General features: G+C 36.7%; 1 protein-coding gene across 1 annotated transcript; it reads left to right on the top strand.

The window, feature by feature from the left end:
* The first annotated feature begins 1,437 nt into the window (after positions 1 to 1,437).
* On the top strand, positions 1,438 to 12,997 carry lpcat2 (lysophosphatidylcholine acyltransferase 2). The gene is made up of 14 exons (XM_032561176.1): positions 1,438 to 1,707; positions 2,030 to 2,172; positions 5,900 to 6,117; positions 6,521 to 6,633; positions 7,025 to 7,085; positions 8,217 to 8,275; positions 8,641 to 8,675; positions 8,863 to 8,917; positions 9,000 to 9,082; positions 9,385 to 9,510; positions 9,618 to 9,771; positions 10,464 to 10,562; positions 11,093 to 11,234; positions 11,898 to 12,997. The coding sequence occupies exons 1-14, from the start codon at positions 1,597 to 1,599 to the stop codon at positions 12,074 to 12,076; spliced, it is 1,578 nt and encodes a 525-aa protein (XP_032417067.1). The 5' UTR covers positions 1,438 to 1,596; the 3' UTR covers positions 12,077 to 12,997.
* Positions 12,998 to 13,672: the final 675 nt, after the last annotated feature.

The following is a 13,672-nucleotide window of genomic DNA, read 5'->3' as shown; positions in this document are numbered from 1 at the left end:
TAAAAGTTTAAAGAATCATCTTGATAGTTTGATTGTTGTGTTACCATGGCTACAATATGGTGTAGTCTTTGTGTATGAGTTGGGTTTGTTCTCAAACATATCACAGCAAATAACCAATAATCAGTGATTAATTTTAAAGTCGGCCAATAAACTTGATCTCCCTCTCACAGAGTTCACCTTATCTATATTTAAACATGTTAGTGATGCTGAGGTTCTTAGTAGGAAGGGTTTCAGACCTGGAATCTACCTGGAATCTACCTGGAATCTCAGGTAGTCTGCCGATGCTTTGGGGACATTTTGATTCATTTAATTGTGGCATGTTTGCCTTTCTGCTGCGGTTCTAATTGTTGCAACAGTATTTTCTCTGATGTTTATTTTGTGAACTCTAAATGCTCTGGGTCGAATCTTCCTTTAACACTTGAGGTTCTGCAGTAACTTCTATTTACAGCTGCTCACCTCCAGCCCAGATCCCGTCAGCAGCGGCGCGGTGACAGTCGCAGTACCGTGTCTTATATCAGGATATCTGATATAAAGACAGACATTCTTTATATCTGTCGATGGGACCCACTCAGACTGCCTGTAGCAAACCGGGCATTTAGCAGCCTGATTAAGTTAAAGTCAGAAGTCTTCTCTGCAGCCGAAGCATTTCTGTGTTTAGGGGCGAGGCGGGTTTGTTCCTGCTATTGCGAGGACAATTATGAAAATATAAATAGAAACAGTTTTTCTAACGTCAACATCAGATCTACGTTTTTATTTACAAACCAGTGTATGAAAAAATATTCTTGCCCATAATTTCATAGTTAGTGGGCACAGATCAGCCCCCTCCTCCTCGCCATGGACCCGGTGTCTGAACAACTTGGAGGCAGAGAAACTGAGTCATTATTAGACTGAAGGCAGCCAGACTAGTTTATTTTGCTAAATTATTATATTTAGCTAAATATTATTGCTGAGGGACAAAAGCAGGCCTTCTGACACACAGATTAAAAATAATAATAAAAAATACATTTTTTGAAGAAAAAATCTCAAAAAGGTCACTAGGGGCATCAAAGATAAAGGGGGCAGCCCCCCCCTTCCTCTGCACGTGGTTGAAACTCATCCAACTTTAAAGAGTATGGCAAGTGGAATTTTGAATACAAACACAAATGTCTTGCCATAAAGGGTCAAAAGAAGAATTTCATTCGTGGAGTTTAGTGTGAAATTGCGCCAACTTGTGGAAATCTGTAGGGACATATTTACCTACATGTATTAATCTCGCATACACCATAGATTAGTGCTGTGGCCTTTAGCCTGTGTTTGTGACATAAATTTAATTAGAATTGAAATTGAGCGGGAGAGCAGATAATGTTTTCAAGTAAAGCATAATAATAATAATTTAAAAAAAAAAAACATGAGTGCAAAAAATATTCAGTGGCAGCGGTTTCAATCACTTTGGAGGTGGAGCTTCGCGGTTGTCAGACCCTGTAGGTCTGTGGAAATGTAAGCTGCACCGGTCGCATGATGGGGGAAGAAAAGAGAACAAACCCCAGTTAAAGGAAGTGCGATGATAACACAACATAACGGCGCAGTGACTGCCTGCTTTACCGAAGACTGTACACGATGCCGCAACAGCGAGTGTTCGCCCTGCCGAGACAACAATCTCTGCTCCTTCCTGCGGTCATCAACCCGTTCGTTCAAGACACCAAAATATCCAAGACTGCAGTAATAAAAGTGAGTATACGGTAGTTGTTTTAGTGCTCTTATTAAAGCAAGCTCTGAAGTTGTAGCTGCTTTTGCAACGCAACGCTCATGTTATGTTTCAGATGTGTGAAAGCACGCACAGAAAGACACACACGGGCTACTGTGTAACCAGGGCCTTTAATCGCCTTTGATAATCTGCTTGCAGCACCAACAATGACGGTGATTGTGAGCTTTCACGAGCACTCGGTTTACTCGGATTTCTACAGTAGAACGTGTGATTGTCAGGTGTTGTTCATTCTGTAGCTGTATTGGTTCTTATGTGTTTATGATTCCCACTCTCCTCTTCGTGCAGTGTGTCCTGCTGGGAATTTTCCTGGTGCCTCTTCGGGTCATCCTCATGTCTCTGGTTCTGACGTTGACCTGGCTGGTGGCTTTTATAATCACCTTCAAACAACCTTTAAAAGGAGCAGTGGAGCCAATGACAGGCTGGAGACGGTAACTATGGATGCAACATGTCCTGCTTCAATTTAGCCCTCAATTGAGCTGGCCCTGCTTCCAGTGACCCCAACCATGACACTCTTTCCATATTTGTCTAACTTAGAGAAAAAGGACGAAAAAAGAGTCATGACTAAACGGATGTTGGATGATATACATAAACTGTTACCCGGCTAGCACTGAACATTCAGACAACGTCCTCTTAACGTTGTTACGAACGTTTGGCGAACGTTAACTGCAAGTGTTAATTAGACGTTTGTAGGTAACGTTCGCCAAGCGTCAAGACGACCTCTATTAATGGTGCTGAAAACTACATGAAAGACATCAGTAAATATTTCATTAGAAGAAAAAAAAACAAGTGGTATGGCTTTAATTGGACATTCAAAATAAAAATTAAATATAAATACATTAAAAAAATCAAGGAAAACGTCAGCATTTAAAACATCCAATGCTTAGAAAAATACCTTGGAGTCAGAGGTATGGAGTACCCAAAATTGTACTCAAGAGTTTAAGTACTTCAGTATATTTCCACTTATACATCCTCAATTGTCATTGACAGTATAATGTTTTATAATATGACATACTGATTATTACAGTTTTGTTAAATTTAACATTTATTTATCATTACAGTAATTTAACATCTGTACATAAACTGAAGCTTTTATAGATGATTGAATAAACACCCATTAAATTAGTATTAGTTTTGCAGTTCTTTTTTCACAGAATGTTAAACTTTTTTTTTTTATCATTCTGTTCTTTAATTCAATTATGTTTATTTTATTTATATAGCATAATATATTCCCAACAAATGTCATTCCATGATCTCTTTATTAGAAAAATATACCAAATTAATATTCAAAACATATAATAAAATCTCTTTGTCACATTACAATCATATAGACAGAGTTTTGTTTAAAAGATATAAATTCAAAGTTGTAATGATAAACAGTAGATTCAGAATTGAATGCTTGTTGGTAAAAAGTTATCAAATGAGGCCCACCTTATTGCATTGAGTCATTGACTTTACAGCAATTTCTGCTATTGCGTAACATGTGTTAACAGTGGAAAGGAACAACTCTTTTGTAACCTGAAGAAACTCTAACAGAATCTAGAGACCGCTACGATTGACTGGGCTTTGAGAGGATGGAACAGACACTAAGAAAAAGATAGAAGCTGTGGTACTGGAGTACTTTCCTTGCACATAGCCAGTGCAGAAGTATTTCTGTTGCTTCATCTTTGGAGACAACCACAATTAAGGAGAGTATAACCAGCTGCTAATATCTGGTTTATTAGTGGGATCATCAGCTTGGGTAAGAAGCATAACAGGCTGCTTGTTGCTTAACAGATGATTGGTGGTGATCCCCTAGTTTTCACACCCTTTTTGTTTTTCACAACCCAAAATGTTTCCAGATATCAGAATTTTGTTGTGTCACAAAAAAGTAGACCAGGCTTCTTTGAGCGGTCTGACTAGAGGTGTAGCACTGCACTACTTTCTGCTCTATTTAGTCAGAAAAAAACCCCCATTTGGTTTTGCTTGCACTTTGTCATGCATTAATTTGATAAAAGTGTATGAACGGTGTGACGGAAATGCTTAGCAGTTTTGAAACCATAGCTTTTTAATACCTTGGTGCACTTTTATATCTGAAACCAACCACGCTTATGACTGACTAATTACATATTACTATTTTGACTCTAAAACCGATTCAAAAATAGAAACCAAATACAGAACCTGGAAAAAACATATATAAAAAGAACACACACTAACCTTGATATAATCTTGTTTATTTGATTTGTATCAGGTTTGTGTGGATTAACATTTGTATATGCAAATTCATCCACCTGCAGCCCTACAGATAAACAGTTGTATGAACAAACTATTTTTAATAATGTTACCATTTTTTTCTGTTCATCATAACTGGGGTGTTCCCCTAGAAAAATACCCTTTTTGTATTTCACAACCCAAAATGTTTCCAGACGTTTTGCACTGGCAAAAAACCTTTTGTATAAAATTGTACTAAAAACATGGCAAGATATAATTACATACAATTTTTGAATTGACATATACCAAGTCTTTTGCATAAGATTTCCCGTCATACTTAGGAATATATAGACCGTCAGCTTACCAAAACATACCACTGAAGAAATAACTTAAAACTACAGAGCATGTTTGGTTTCATCAAGAGAGAATTTACCTAAAACAAGGAGAAGTAGCTTTTACAGATTCATAAAATGGACTCAGCAAAAATCTGCACTTTCTCAAAATAATAGCAGCTGACATGGTTTAAGGATTGGTGCATGCTCTTCTGCTGAATCATTTCTTGCAAGATCATATCTGACCCACAAGCATTACCTCAGCTCCCCACAGCTCTCAGGAAGGAAATAGAGTAGTGTTATCAGGATGCATAAGGGGAACTCAAAAAGCAATTCTTGCTTTTACATACTGTAAGTGTTCCTTTTCAAGTGCCTAAAAATGAGTTTGACAGCATGTTTTCTGTATGTTCTTCTGCATATGTTTTGCAATCAAAACATTGTGATTCATTGAGGTATGGACTGGCACCTAAATGTTAGCAGTAGATCTTTAAGTTGTGTAAACTGCAAGTTGGGGTCTGTGTGTATTTGATTTATTCATCCAGCACATTCCACAAATGCTGGATTAGTTAGAGATCTGGGGAATGTAGGACCAAGTCAACACCTCTAACTAACTGCTGTGCTCCTCAAACAATTTATAAACAGTTTTTTGGCATTGTGACAGTGAGCATTTTCCTGCTGAAAAATACTTCAGTTCAGTTTATTTATACTCCAATTCATAGCAATTGTCGTCTCAAGGCAATTTACAAAACAAGTTAAATTAAATCATACATACCGATTCCCAAGTCAGTTACATACATTGCAAATTAATTATAATGATCAAACAATGCAGTCAAGTTATGTTTGCTATTCGAATTGGTTAAAATGTTTTTATCAAAGAAAGCCCAGCAAATTTGATCAAGTCACTAACTTAATGTAAAAAGGTGAAGTAAACCTTTGTATTATGACATCTCTTTGTCAGAAAAAAGTATTACATTTTCAGCTACAGAAGCTTATTTTATAGATTAGATCATAGAACAGTCTTCCTATCGTGTCATGCTTCCCCCATGACACGATAGCTTATTTACGGTTCTAACATCATAATTTGGACAGTGTCACACTCACTCAAATTCTTAATATAACTTTTGTTTCTGACTCTATCACATTAATTTTGAGGTCTAAATATTTGTTACTACTGAATTTGTTCTATCATCACCTAATCTACAACAACGTTATGCCTGTTAGATGCAGAAGCCATTTGTTTTTCCAGTACAGTAAAGTAATTTATGCCCTGTATATAATACAGTAGCCTGTATTAATGTTAAGCCAAAATAAGCATCACATTGTTTTCAGCTTCCTCCCACATGGAGTCCAATTATTAGAGCTTTAAAGTTTCATTGCTTGTAAAAGTGCCACTCTCCCTTAATGTTTAGCCGAAGTAACTCACTCTGCAGTTTCACTTCCTACCTTTTCCCTTGTCTACAGAAGAGACATTTGTTACAAATATAGATGCTCAGTTTGGCAACCTAGCCTGTTTCATAAGGATTTTCATCATTCTGTTCTTTTATTTAAAGAATAACTAAAATAGTTGCCAAAGGGAAACCCTGAAAATTGCTAATAAAATGCTTGTTCTGTATACTTTCTTCTGCACCATTTATAGGCTCATGTGTGAAAGAGTGATGGCTGCCTTGGGGAGGGCCTACTACTTTGCCATGGGATTCAGAGTTGTGGTGAAGGGTATACAGGCCAGCAGCCTCGAGGCCCCCATTCTGGCGGTGGCCCCCCACTCCTCCTTTTTCGATGCGATTGCATGCCTTATATCCGGTCTGCCCTCCACTGTCTCTCGGGTTGAGAACCTGGCTACGCCCATCTTTGGCAGTAAGACATTTCTCAATCATGCTGTGTCTTGAAGAAAACAACGTTGAGGCGTGTGTGCTTTAGGGAATGAAGTGTGTGACACAAGTGTGAAACTATTTTAAGATGGGTTTTTTTCTGTCTTCATTTGACAAGAAAATTTCACACTCTCTTTTACAGTGTTTTAATTGTAGGAGGCATGTATGATATGTGCTGACATTTCTGGTGTCAATCTTCAGCACAATATCAATAAAAATACCACTGATACATTGTTTTTAGTGAAGACACTTGTAAAGATCGAACTGTAAACAGTTACAAGTAGCTTGCTTCCTTAAAATACAATGGAAACGTAAAGAGAGAGTGGGAAATGTGTTAAATTTTTATTCCTGTATGTTTTAAAATCAAGGATGTTTGACTGTCTTTGCAGGAATTATCCGTTGTTTCCAACCAGTGCTGGTCTCTAGAACTGATCCAGACTCCAGGAAGAACACAATATTGGCGATCGAAAGTCGGGCTAAATCTGAGGGCCATTGGCCACAGGTTCGTAAACAACAGAAGGACAGAAACTGAAAGAAAGCCACAACTCATTCTGAGGCTTATTTGTCAGAATAAAAGAATCTTCTAAGCATACTTTTTATTTAGCCCATGATTCGGTAATGAATATGTATATTTTTTGTTGGTCTGATCTAATTTTATAATCCCAAATGTTGAATTTTAATTAGTGTCATCATAATTAGTAGAAATATTGGCATAAAAATATCTGTTTGTAATTTACTTAGCAAATTGCATAACTGAAACAAATAAACTTTTCAAAATAACTTGTATATAACTGTACATAATGTACTCATAATAGGTTTATATTACTTACAAATGACCAGAATAATTTGGAAAAAGTATAGTTTTAAAATAAAAATAATGTTTTGTCCTTTAGGTGCTGATATTTCCAGAGGGAACATGCACAAATCGCTCATGTCTTATCACTTTTAAACAAGGTAAACTTCAATGACTTGTGACTTTCTTAAATTAATTTTACAGTTGTTTTTTTTAAGCTGCAAGTTAAATTACCTTCTTTATATCAGTACTTTATAGTTGCTTCTAATGTTGATGAAATGTGTTATACAAATAATCTTGAAATATGACTGACACTTTCATTTTTCTGTGAAAACCTGAACTGTGAAAGTTTCATAACACACCAATTAGGTTTGTGCTTTACTTTGGTAGGTTTGATGCTTTGACAAGTAACCATAAAAGAAAGAATCTAACTTACCAAAGCGAAGGGTTTGGTCCATTGTCCAAGATGGACCAAACCATCTTGGACAATGGTCAAAATGGTCCATTGTCCATTTTGACTGTGGTAAAATGGACAAAGTAAAAACACAGTGCAGGTTTCGGAGTGGCATAACCAAAGTCTGGACTTAAATCCAGACGAAACATTATAGTGTGACTTAACAGGAGCATGCTCAAAAACCATCTAAGTGAAGATGGTTGGGCTAGAGTGGGCTAAAATTCTTCACTGCGCTTTGATCGACTGAGAATCAGTTACTTCCAATAACTGTTTACAGTTTGATTTGACTGACGTTTATTATGTCACTTAATAAGTGACATAATAATTTAAAAGGTGCATTATGTATTCACTCAGGTTATCTTTGTTTGATATAAAAATGTTAAAAGATATAGATTTATAAACGTGACTAATAGTACAGTAGAAGTATAAGAGGGCAATTATTGCTATATATTTACACAACTGTATAGTTGGTCTTAGTTGCAAATGCTAACAGTTTTAATTTGTTGGCTGTTTTAGTTCTGGTTTCCACTATTCAGTCTTTATGATTTTTTTTCCCTTTATAAAATTAGATACCAGAATAAAACTGCAAAGTAAAGACTTTGCTTCCTGTTGCGTGGTTTCTTCTTCTGCTTCTGTGTTCAGCTAAAATCTCACCCAGAAAACCTCTTCATGTTGTGGCCTCCAATCAATATTTAATGTAGATTCTGCTCGAGTGTGTTTCCAATTTGTTCTGAGTTAGGTCAGAAAATAGGAATGTCATTCAGATAATAAAAAAAAACAACAACAAAGGCTACATATTTGTCATTCTTCCATCATTATAGCCTCATCCCTTTTGTAGGTGCCTTTATCCCAGGGGTTCCGGTGCAGCCTGTTCTTCTTAGATATCCCAACAAAATGGTGAGTGTTATGATTGCTGTACAATAACTCATGTCTCACTTTAAGAATTTTGTTATAATCATGGAGAAGTTTTGATTATGATAAAGATGCATACTGCCCAATTTAATGATGATGTGCTTACATCCTCCCATGCTGTAGTCACAACTAGAAGGCATTAAGGAACTTTCTCAAAAATTATAACATTAACATTTTTGACTCATGATCCTCTAGTGATATAAATGAGCAATCATTAGTTAACTACTGTAACAAAATACATGGCATCTCAGTTTTAGATAATTATCGTCTGATTTGCCTTTTCCACATTCCATATTACAATGTGTTTTTAAACATTTCAGACCGTTTTGTATTTAATGTTTGCTCTTTAGGATACAGTGACCTGGACGTGGCAAGGTCATACCGCGTGAGTATGATTTAATAGATTACATTTAATCTGTGGGTTTAATAGTGTTTGAGTTTCATTTCTGATTCATTGGTGCACCATGCCTGCATGAAATCTGTGTTTATGTTTTATACATCTGGGAGTATTTTAAAAACTAACAGCATTTTTTGTAACTTTAAATGAACTTTCCTCCTTGATTCACACACAGGAATATGGTGCTGCTGCTGACATTGTGCCAGCTCTACACCACCGTGGAGGTTGAGGTAACAAAGTGTCTGGCTTAGAAGTTTGCGTTCTGCTTGACTTTCTTTGCAACCCTTTTCTCCTTTTTGTTCTGTTTTCCAGTTCCTGCCACCATACGTCCCCAAAGAGGATGAGAAGAAAAGCCCCGCTCTTTTTGCCAGCAGAGTGAGAGACATCATGGCCAAGTGAGTGCTCATTGTCCATGTGTCTGCTAAGTCTCATAGAAATCATTTGTCTGTTGTTGAAAGCTGGTATACAAAACAATTCCCTTGCTTTGAATCACCCATTTTACTGTTTTTCCCCTTGAGTACACAGAGGAACAAGACTTAATAGAAAATTGGAAGTATATATTTATACATGCTCCAGTGTTTCTCACACTGGAGCATGCTGAGTTTGGTTATTGCACCAATGATATTTGAATGCCTACATTTTGTTTGCATCCACATCTAAAAGCATTTAGGCTGACTGCTGAGATTCTTACCTTCAGGGCTTTGGGCGTTCCAATGACAGACCACACTTATGAAGACTGCCGCCTCATGATCTCAGCTGGAGAGCTAACACTTCCTATGGAGACTGGCCTGGTGGAGTTCACTAAAATCAGTCGAAAACTTAAGTAAGAACATCACCTGCACCTCTTCAGACTTTATCTTTTTTTTTTCTATCGCCAATTTAGTAGAAGTGGGGGGAAAAGGGTAATCACTTTTGTCTTTGTTCATGTAGTCTGAAGTGGGACTGTTTGAAGAAGGAACTTGAGAGTTTTGCAGCCATGGCCTCTTCCTGCAAGGGAGGGAACATAACCATTGAGGAGTTTGCGAGGATCCTAAAGCTTCCTGTAAACCCTGCTCTTGCTGAGCTATTTACCTTGTTTGACAGGGTGAGGATGTTTGTTTCCAAAACCTTTTATGTCCCATTGCAGCTTTGACTGCTGAATAATACTCTTGCTAAAAACCTGCACTATCTTGTATTTAGGCACTGGGTGGGTTTCAATATCAAAGTGGACCAAATTGTTTTGGAAATTTGTTTTCTTCCATATTGTTTAGAATAATTTAATAAGATGTCAGTGTGAGTAACATGTCCACTGTACTGTGTAAAGTTGCACTACTTCCTGATTTCGAGTTCCGTCCTCGTTGCAATTGCCTCATGTCTTTACCCTCTTCTCTCAGCCCCCTTCTTGTCAGATTACTGTTGAATAAAGGCCACTAGTGCTAGTGCACAGATGCTCTGATCAACTTAAAGTTTACTACAAATTATGAAAATTCACTTCTTTTGTGTGAGATCAGAAATTTGTTTATTTTATCTATTGCACATCTTTCTTATTGGAGCCAATGAGTGTGTAGTTTTGAGTTGATGAACAGAACTAAATGCAAAACCAACTTCTAGTATCACATTTGATGTATAAACTGTACTGTTTTTAAAAATAAGAATAACTTTTGTTTCTCATCAGCTGTTCTTGTGTCACTGTCAGAACTGTTGATACAATCTGGTATATATTTAATGAATTCCAGATGAAGGATAAACAACGTGAATTCCTGACATAGTCAGCTTTGCTTGTCTTGCACTCTGCAGGACGGGGATGGCACAATTGACTTCAGGGAGTATGTTATCGGTGTCAACATCTTGTGCCGACCAGCAAACACCGAAGATGTTTTAAAAATGGCTTTCCAGGTAGGATGGGGGAAATATTCACATTGATGGTAACCTATGTATTTGAGTAGGAAGAGTCCTTCAAAACTGGTGTTTTATTTGCCATTCTTTATTCATCGACTTATTCTATTTGGGCAGCGTTTCCTGCTGCTGTTATTTTTTCATTCGATTTTTTAAGTAAATAATGAGGAACATAAGCTGGAAGTACAAAGATTCTGCTCCCAGATCTGCCTTTACTGTCTGTGCACAGCAGTCAGAAGCAGCTAGAAACCAGAGACAGAAAGGCATGGACAACATCAAGTTAACAAAGAGTGTCTGCTGGAGTCATTTTGCCGGACATGAAGCCAAATATAATTTTGAACAAACAGTTTTTGCATTCATTTACCGTAACTGAAAGCTTTTCCTCTGCCAATTAATACAACAAAATTTAAGTCACTGTATTTTGTCTCCCAACACCCTTTCTGTTATTTAATAATAATTTCCTTCCCTGCCTGCCAACCTTTAAAGGAAACATACATTTAACTCTTAACTTTTTGCTTTCTCTGCTGCAGCTGTTTGACATAGATGAAGATGGGGAAGTCTCCCTCGATGAGTTTAACGCTCTGCTGCGTTCTGCTCTGGGAGTGCCAGACCTGGACATGACAAAGCTCTTCAACGAGATTAATGCAGATGGTTCTGGTTTTATCACATTCAGTAAGTTAATTGTGCTAGCTCTTTCGTGTCAAGCTACATTTTGGCATTTAGATGCTCCAAGGTTGTTTGTACAAGTGATTTGGCAAAGACACTGGAATGTGTGCAATGAGTAATTGAATACTTTTATTGTTACTTTAACTTCCAGGTATATGGAGGACCAAAACTGACATAATAAGAAATAAAAGCATAAATATATATTTAGTTTTTCCTTGTTCTTACACGAGTTTCCTTCAAGAAATGTATATATTTTCTTTTTCATTTCCCCTAAACGTGCGTTTTTGTCAAGAAAAGTAGATATTTTGTTTAGTCTTTTCCTTATACAAGCCCTCCTTCTTTTGCCTCCTCTCCTTTTTTCTATTTGTCCTTTTAGACAAATAGAAAAAGGACAAACAGAAAAAGAAGAGGAGGCAAAAGAAGGAGGGCTTGTATAAGGAAAAGACAAAACAAAATATCTACTTTTCTTGACAAAAACACGTTTAGGGGAAATGAAAAAGAAAATATATACATTTCTTGACCGAAACTCATGTGTAAGGACAAGGAAAAACTAAATATATATTTATGCTTTTATTTCTTATTATGTCAGTTTTGGTCCTCCATACAGGTATACCTGTAGTTCCACTGGATATTAATGGTTATTCTATGTTTTTTTCCCTCGATTTTCAGATGAATTTCAGATGTTTGCCTCAAGCCACCCCGAATATGCCAAACTCTTCACAACCTACCTGGAGCTTCAGAGATACCAAGCAAGCCAAGAGGCAATGCCGGGCGATCTGGAATTAGCCGGGCAAATCCGTAAAGGAGAAGCAACTGAGGACAGCATCTCTGACAAAAAGGATGACTGAGACTACCAATACCTGTAAACTTTGCTTGATTGCAGAAAAACAAAAATCAAAATAAAAACATATTAAAGGTCAACTTGTTGCCATCTAAGTCAAACAATTAAAGCATTTGATTTTAGAGTGCTTTTTTATTTAAAAAGTAGTGCCTTATGAATTTTAAATCAATAATCATATAACGAGTACTTGTCATAGGATGAGAAAAAAGTAAAATAAGATTAATCTTCTGTTAAGAATCATCTTAGCGTAGCAGCACATGGTCATTCTTCCATAGTTAGACTTGAATCCTATTTTTATTTCTTTTTGTAGAATCACTCTGTTGCACTGAGATGAACACAACACTGTGCACCTTATTCTTTGTCTTTGTGGTTTGTATTTACATAAGAAACAAAAATGCCAAACCACCGTATCTTTAATCATAAGCAAAGGATCCCTGTGCTTCTGTGTTGCTGTATAATTAGTGTTCAGTAAGCTGCAGTAAGAGCTTTCCAGTCTGGTGAGCCAGAGTTATATTCTGTACGAAAGCTATGTTTACAATGAACATAGATGCTGCGCCTTACACTTTTTTGCAGCGCTCGGGGACATAAACCTTGTAAGACGTCTGTGTAATTAGACAGAAGTTTGCTTTGCATGTGTACCTATTTGCATTTCTACTGATGATAGTTGTTGCTGAGACAGCAGAGTGCCTGTGCTGCTTTAAGTTGACTAAAGCAAATCAAGCATTGAAAATAGGGCAATTTGTGAGCAAAAAGCCAACAGTGCTTCTTCACAGCAGCATATTCCATAGGGGTAATAAGCCACATTGTTATTTATTTAGCGGAGCGTATTGCAATTATGTGAGCTGTGTTATTGTTTGTTTGGGTTTTTTTTTGTTTTTTGGGGGAAAATTGCAAAGTTTGCTTTTTAGAATAAAACAATAACAGAATACTTGCTCTTTGTTTCCCTTATTTCTTTTTTTCAGTTTAAGTTTTTTTTATTTTATTCACCATAAAATCTAATTACTTTTTCAGCAGCTGTAATGATGTTTCTCTAAAACAGCCACAAGGTGCCAGTAGTTAGCTGTTCTAGTGTGTGCCCATCCAGCTCTCTGAGTTTTAATAAAATGGGACATTTGGACCCTAGTTAACAAAATTAGATTTAGGTTGACACATACATTTGTTAAATGAGAATTAGTGTCTGAATGTCTGGTGTTTTCCTAATACGTAAAAATTAGGGATGTTCCTTATGAAGGCAGATGCATTTGGGTAAAAAAATAAATGCATCTGGTGAATTCTAACTGAGCAATCGGTGAAAAAATATTACATGTTTAGCAAAATAATTCAATCGTATGCAAGTACAGAAAGCAAGGCAAAATCAAGGCAATTATTTCTCAGCTCAATATTTTATTGGCATGAGAATATAAATCTAAAATATCCCTTCATCCACTGTCTGCTTAATTCTGTTTAGGGTGACATGGCAGCTGGATGTCCAGGTCCAAAAGTGGAGCTAGATACCAGCCCAGTGGGTTTCGCTTCAAAACACTCTCACCTACTTGAAATTTTATAGTGACCAATTATTCTGACATACATATTTTTTAACTGTATGTTGGGATACCTAAAGAAA

Source organism: Xiphophorus hellerii, chromosome 4, assembly GCF_003331165.1.
Source record: "Xiphophorus hellerii strain 12219 chromosome 4, Xiphophorus_hellerii-4.1, whole genome shotgun sequence".
NCBI classification, from domain to species: domain Eukaryota; kingdom Metazoa; phylum Chordata; class Actinopteri; order Cyprinodontiformes; family Poeciliidae; genus Xiphophorus; species Xiphophorus hellerii.
Note: the sequence above shows the minus strand (reverse complement) of the source record. Positions and strands in the feature narration are given on the sequence as shown.

Coding starts and splice junctions, on each gene's coding strand:
- lpcat2 (XM_032561176.1), top strand. CDS start 1,597: ATGCCGCAACAGCGAGTGTTCGCCCTGCCGAGACAACAATCTCTGCTC. Junction 9,083..9,384: donor GTGAGAGACATCATGGCCAA/GTGAGTGCTCAT, acceptor TCTTACCTTCAG/GGCTTTGGGCGTTCCAATGA. Junction 10,563..11,092: donor TTTTAAAAATGGCTTTCCAG/GTAGGATGGGGG, acceptor TCTCTGCTGCAG/CTGTTTGACATAGATGAAGA.